Source organism: Mizuhopecten yessoensis, unplaced genomic scaffold (assembly GCF_002113885.1).
Source record: "Mizuhopecten yessoensis strain PY_sf001 unplaced genomic scaffold, ASM211388v2 scaffold3575, whole genome shotgun sequence".
Lineage (NCBI taxonomy): Eukaryota > Metazoa > Mollusca > Bivalvia > Pectinida > Pectinidae > Mizuhopecten > Mizuhopecten yessoensis.
Window position 1 is genome coordinate 387,641 of NW_018405113.1, and position 5,762 is coordinate 393,402.

A 5,762-nucleotide genomic window follows, 5' to 3' on the forward strand; every position below is an offset into this window, starting at 1 on the left:
ATCTCATAAAGATTTATTGCACAAATACTGGGTACATGGTATTCTTGTTTTTAACCATGCATATTCTCTATTATGTTTGTAGCTTTGTCCACGGACTGTCCCGGCTAAATTGATCGCTCTTAATGAGATTCATTCTGTACCACATGTGGAAGCGGAAGTTTGTAACCGGAAGGGTCAACTCCCCAAATTTTGGAGGCGTACTCAATGATGGTACGGTCGCTAGAGAACTTGCCCGCCGCGGCAATGTTGAGGAGACACATCCGTGCCCACTTGTGAGGCTGACGGTACAGGTCTTCGACCCGCTTCTGACACTCGATGTAGGACCGGAAGTCGGCGAGCAGCATGTACCTAGAAATGTAACACGTGGTATTATGTGAAAAAACGTCATAAAAACGTATTGTCTTGAATTGTCGATTAAATATTAGATGGTATTAAGATTGTCCAAGCACGTATTGCTTCCGTGAGGTACCGAACTTGTGTACGAGAAGTGTTATTTGAAACTGTATCGGTTCATTCGTATAACGCATTTACACACACTGAGTGACCTGGTCGTTTATGACAAGTGACATGAAAATAAGTAATAATTACCTTATAACGACACGCTTAGTAGTCACGTCCTGTGACACCTACATACATACAAACACGTATTTAACATTTCGCTTTGTAAATATTAGTAGCTTTATGTGTAGCGTTCATGGGATGGTAATACAAGAGCTCAATTTCAAAGCGCTGAATGGAAGCGAAAGTGATACTGACTATTTGAGTGAGTGGCCGACTCAACACTCTCTGTATAGCTATGTTGTTTTGATTGGTTTGGTTTGTTTGTGTTTTACGTCCTATTAACAGCGATGGTCATTTAATGACGTGCCAGGTTTTGGTGGTGGAGGAAACTGCCGACCTACGGACAGTATCTGGCGACTGCCCCACGTAAGCCTCGAACCCGCGACCCAGTGGTGGAGGGCTTGTGGTAGCAGAATGTCTGACCACCGCGGCCCCTGTGTTGTTTTGAAATGTTGTAGTTGTATGGTTGTCATAAATAAAGGTTTCATGTTTTAGGACACCGTTGTTCCTTGATTATATTAATAATTGTTAAAACTCAAGTCCAAAGATTCGAATTAAAGATGACACTAATGATCTCGGGTACTTATTATTTCAAAAACTTTTGTTCAAAATATAAACTGCAGATTATTATCATGTTTGGCGAGGTTCTTTTAAGGTGTCAGACTCCGTGTTAAGGTGTCAGACTCCAAGTTAGGTTGTCAGATTCCGAGCTTGTTTTTCATTTTCCACTTTGTTTCTGTGGCCTCTATATAGCCATTTGGTAATGGCAATCGTGACGTATGTGATTGTATAAAGTGTGATATAAATGGATCTGGTTGTGTTAATTTTGATATATATTTTTTATCTAAAATGTTATGTTTATTTTCATTGTTTAATTCAGTATAGGATAAGCAAACAAATGCAAGTTATGTATTTTATGCTCTGCAATCTTTCTCTTTACAAATACGTATTGCTTCGTTGATGTTCTGAACATTCATCTCTTTTTATGAAATGCAAATTAGCTACACACATCTGATGAAACAGAAATTTCCTGCTTATTGATAAAATGAGCTAGTGGTCAGAAGTATGTAAATAGTAATAAATGCTTGAAGTGCGAAATGTTGATGAACAGCAAACTTTGTCCATTATGTCAACCCGGACTATCACCTCCCGATTAGCAGCAAGTTTTGTCCATAATGTCAACCCGGACTATCACCTCCCGATTAGCAGCAAGTTTTGTCCATAATGTCAACCCGGACTATCACCTCCCGATTAACAGCAAGCTTTGTCCATAATGTCAATACGGACTATCACCTCCCGATAAGCAGAAAGCTTTGTCCATAATGTCAACCCGGACTATCACCTCCCGATTAGCAGCAAGCTTTGCCTTTACATAGCAACATTCTTTGTTTGTATAACGAGAAACTTTTAAAACTTACCCGTCGGAGAATACCAGTTGGTTATAGATGTCCCTAAAGAGCCCATGGTCCTCTGGCGAGAAAAACCCGTTGTTGATTTGGTCAAGGGCTTGCTTCAGTTCCGGATCTTCCTCATAATATTTTCTTGGATAGTAGTTTGGTCTCGCAGCTTCTACCTCGGTCTCATCCATCCCAAACAGGAAGAAATTGTCCTCGCCCACTTCTTCTCGCATCTCAACATTGGCACCGTCAAGTGTTCCAATTGTCAAGGCACCATTCAGCATGAATTTCATGTTTCCAGTACCGGAGGCCTCTGTTCCAGCGGTAGAGATCTGCTGACTAAGGTCTGCAGCGGGGATGACTTTCTCCGCCAGGGAGACTCGATAGTTCTGCAAGAAAACCACCTTTAATTTGCCATGTATTGATTCATCGTTATTGACAACTTCGGCAACATTATTGACCAGCTTGATGATAAGTTTGGCCATGAAGTATCCAGGTGCTGCCTTTCCACCGATCATCACTGTCCTTGGAACGATGTCAAGGTCAGGATTTGCTTTGATCCGGTTGTACAAAGTGATGATATGCAGACAGTTCAACAGTTGACGTTTATATTCGTGTATTCTCTTGGCATGTACGTCAAACATGGAATCAGGATTTACTTCGATATCCGCATGCTGTTTCAGGTATGCAGCCAATCTGGTCTTGTTTTCTCTCTTGGAGTCAATGATCATCTGAATAATTCTAGCATCAGATTGAAATGATTCGAGATTCCTTAGAGAATGCAGATTGGTCGGCCAGTCGGCACCTATGGTGCTACTAATGATCGCTGTCAGAGATGGGTTACATACCAATAGCCACCGTCTCGGGGTAATGCCGTTGGTGATGTTATGGAACTTTTCGGGATACATCTCGTAAAAGTCCTTGAAAATTTTGCTCTTAAGCAGATTGGAGTGAATGCGGGCGACACCATTCACCGCATGAGACCCAACAATGGACAGATGGGCCATGTTGATGCGTTTCTCGTCTCCTTCTTCCACAATAGACATTCTCCGAGTACGGTCATCATCTCCAGGAAAGTGCTGCTTGACATCTTCAAGAAATTGGTGGTTGATAATGTAGATGATCTGGAGATGTCGAGGTAAAACCTTTTCCAGTAGGTGGATGGACCAGCGTTCAAGAGCCTCGGGTAGTATTGTATGGTTGGTGTAGGCGCATGTGTCCTGGACAATCTGCCAGGCATTTTCCCAGGCCAGTCCCTGTTCGTCCACGAGAAGACGCATCAGTTCTGGGATGGCAAGTGAGGGGTGTGTGTCATTCAGTTGCAGAGCAACCTTTTGGGAAAATATTGCAAACGAATTTCTGACACCATCTGCCCCTCCACGTTTAGGGGATTTGTACCGCCTAATTATGTCCTGCAGGGAGGCGGAAACAAGAAAGTATTCTTGTTTTAGACGAAGTTCTCTGCCTTCAAACGCATTGTCATTGGGGTACAATACCCTACTAATGTTCTCGGCCAGATTCCGATCGTACACAGCTTTCAGGTACTCCCCATTGTTGAAGAAGTTGAGATTGAAGCTGTCTGACGCTTTAGCAGACCACAATCTCATGGTGTTTACCGTGTTATTCCGGAAGCCTGGTATTGGCGTATCGTACGGAACAGCCTGGACAATCTGCGTTTTTACCCACTTGGATCCTTCCCCATTTTGTTCGATACTACCGTAGTAATGTACCGGAATAGTAAACTCAGGCCTTGCATTTTCCCACGGATTCCCATACCTCAGCCACTCATCAGGTTCCTCTACCTGCCATCCACCTTTGATCCTCTGTTCGAATATGCCGTAGTCATAGCGGATGCCATACCCATAAGCTGCCATACCTAGCGTGGCCATCGAGTCCATCAGACAGGCAGCCAGTCGTCCAAGTCCACCGTTTCCGAGACCAGCATCTGCCTCGCTGTTCTCAAGTTCCTCCATATTGAGGCCCAGCTTTCGTATGGTGCCATCACATGCTGCTTGTATATCTAGATTAACCATGGTGTTGGTTAGCGTGCGACCCATATAAAACTCCAGTGAAAGGTAATACACGCGCTTCGGATCTTTCTCGTAGTAGTGCTGTTGAGTACGAATCCAGCGGCCAACCAATGTGTCTTTGACAACATGGGCTAGAGCCATGTAGAAGTGCCAGTCCGAGGCATCGTTCCGGTCTTTCGCCATCGTGAAGTGTAGGTGACGATTGAACGCATCCTTCAAAGTAGCGATATTTTCCTGTGGGGCGATGTGTCTGATGCTGATGTGTCTTTTCATAGCATCTTGACCTACTAGTGCCTCAAGGCCGAGTACACCAGGGTGCACAGCGGAGTCCGGGTCTACGGACGACATGCTGGGCGCGGAATGTCGTTAAGGAATGTATATCATGACGTCATAAACATTATTGATTATATTCGACATAACAACTGTGACGTCATAACCATTGTCAGATACTTTAAGGCTGCACAAGCTCGAATGACGGATTTATGTTACTTTCTTTTTATTTCGTTTTCGTTTAGTGTGATAGTACAGACAATGAATTGATGGTTTTGTTGGTGTTGTTTTAATCTTATTTATCCTGAAATAACACAGATTCGTTAATTAAACTTGATTGCTTTAATCACAAAAATCGATTCAATAAATTCGGTAAAAGTATCTCCTTTTCGTGAGACATTTCTCGAGTGTCCTCGTTCCGGTGGCATGTACATTTGAAGCGACGACATCCCCCGTAAATGGAGTAAATTTACAGAAACTAAATTAGTAGCTAGCCCGCGCGACACTGCCGCTTACGACGTTTTCCATACAACGTTTCTGACACTGGTGTTTTGATGGCGACGTGTGTTATCATATATAAATTAAAATAAGAAAAGGAAAAACATACATAATCAGTAATGTTAAAAAAAATGTTTAGTCTGTCTATAACCGTTCATCTTGGCTTTGGTAACTTTTGTATCCCAAAATTAAATCGTCAAAATATGTATTGAGGAAAAACGTGTTATTGATGATTAATATTTTGTAAGTTTGAACCACTTTAATCACGAATTCGAACTATTCTTTACATTAGGTTTCCGATTTTACTCCCTCTTAATTTTTGTTTAAAGAGTCGTTATCTTATTATAGTGTTTTCCTGTTGTAATGACTTAAACAGTGGCTCAATAACATGTGCAGACGACGATATAAGAGAATATCATGTTGATGGGTTGTAAGCTGTACCCGGGCCCATGATGTTATTCTGTATGGATAAATGAAGGATATACTTAACTTTCAATGGATAAAACCTTTATGATGAAGTCATTGGTAGACGTAAAACCAGTATATCCAACCAATTTTAAATGGATCAGTTCTTTGCCTCAATTTAGTCGAATGAACCACATACATGTAGATTTTGTGTACGCCACAAGTTATTTATACGTTTCCCGTAAAGAAATACTGCTAAAAATTAAACAGGAAATCGATCTTTAAATTAATAAAAAAAAACATTTTTTCCGCATAAATCGAAAACCCGCTTATTCTGTCAAACTTGTATCACTCAAATATCCGTTGCAAAGTCGTCCTCAGACAATTCGTAACTTGTAATTTTATCTTGACTCACTTGTACTTGGTTTTTCCAAGTAAGTAACGATCTATATATGGGGTCGTATAATCTGGCTGGTCCCGGATATTGTAGGGAGTGGATCCCCGATTGTCACGTGACCTGTCTCAAACATTGATGTCACACTGTTTTTATGATATTTAATATAAATAAGATAACAGACCGATAGCTTCGGTATGTCAGGTA

At 41.6% G+C, this 5,762-nt stretch overlaps 1 protein-coding gene across 1 annotated transcript; it reads right to left on the reverse strand.

The window, feature by feature from the left end:
• LOC110447705 (glycogen phosphorylase, muscle form-like) lies at positions 1–4,369 on the reverse strand. The gene is made up of 2 exons (XM_021493564.1): positions 1,980–4,369; positions 1–348 (listed from the first exon to the last, which is right to left on the reverse strand). The coding sequence occupies exons 1-2, from the start codon at positions 4,334–4,336 to the stop codon at positions 120–122; spliced, it is 2,586 nt and encodes an 861-aa protein (XP_021349239.1). The 5' UTR covers positions 4,337–4,369; the 3' UTR covers positions 1–119.
• Positions 4,370–5,762: the final 1,393 nt, after the last annotated feature.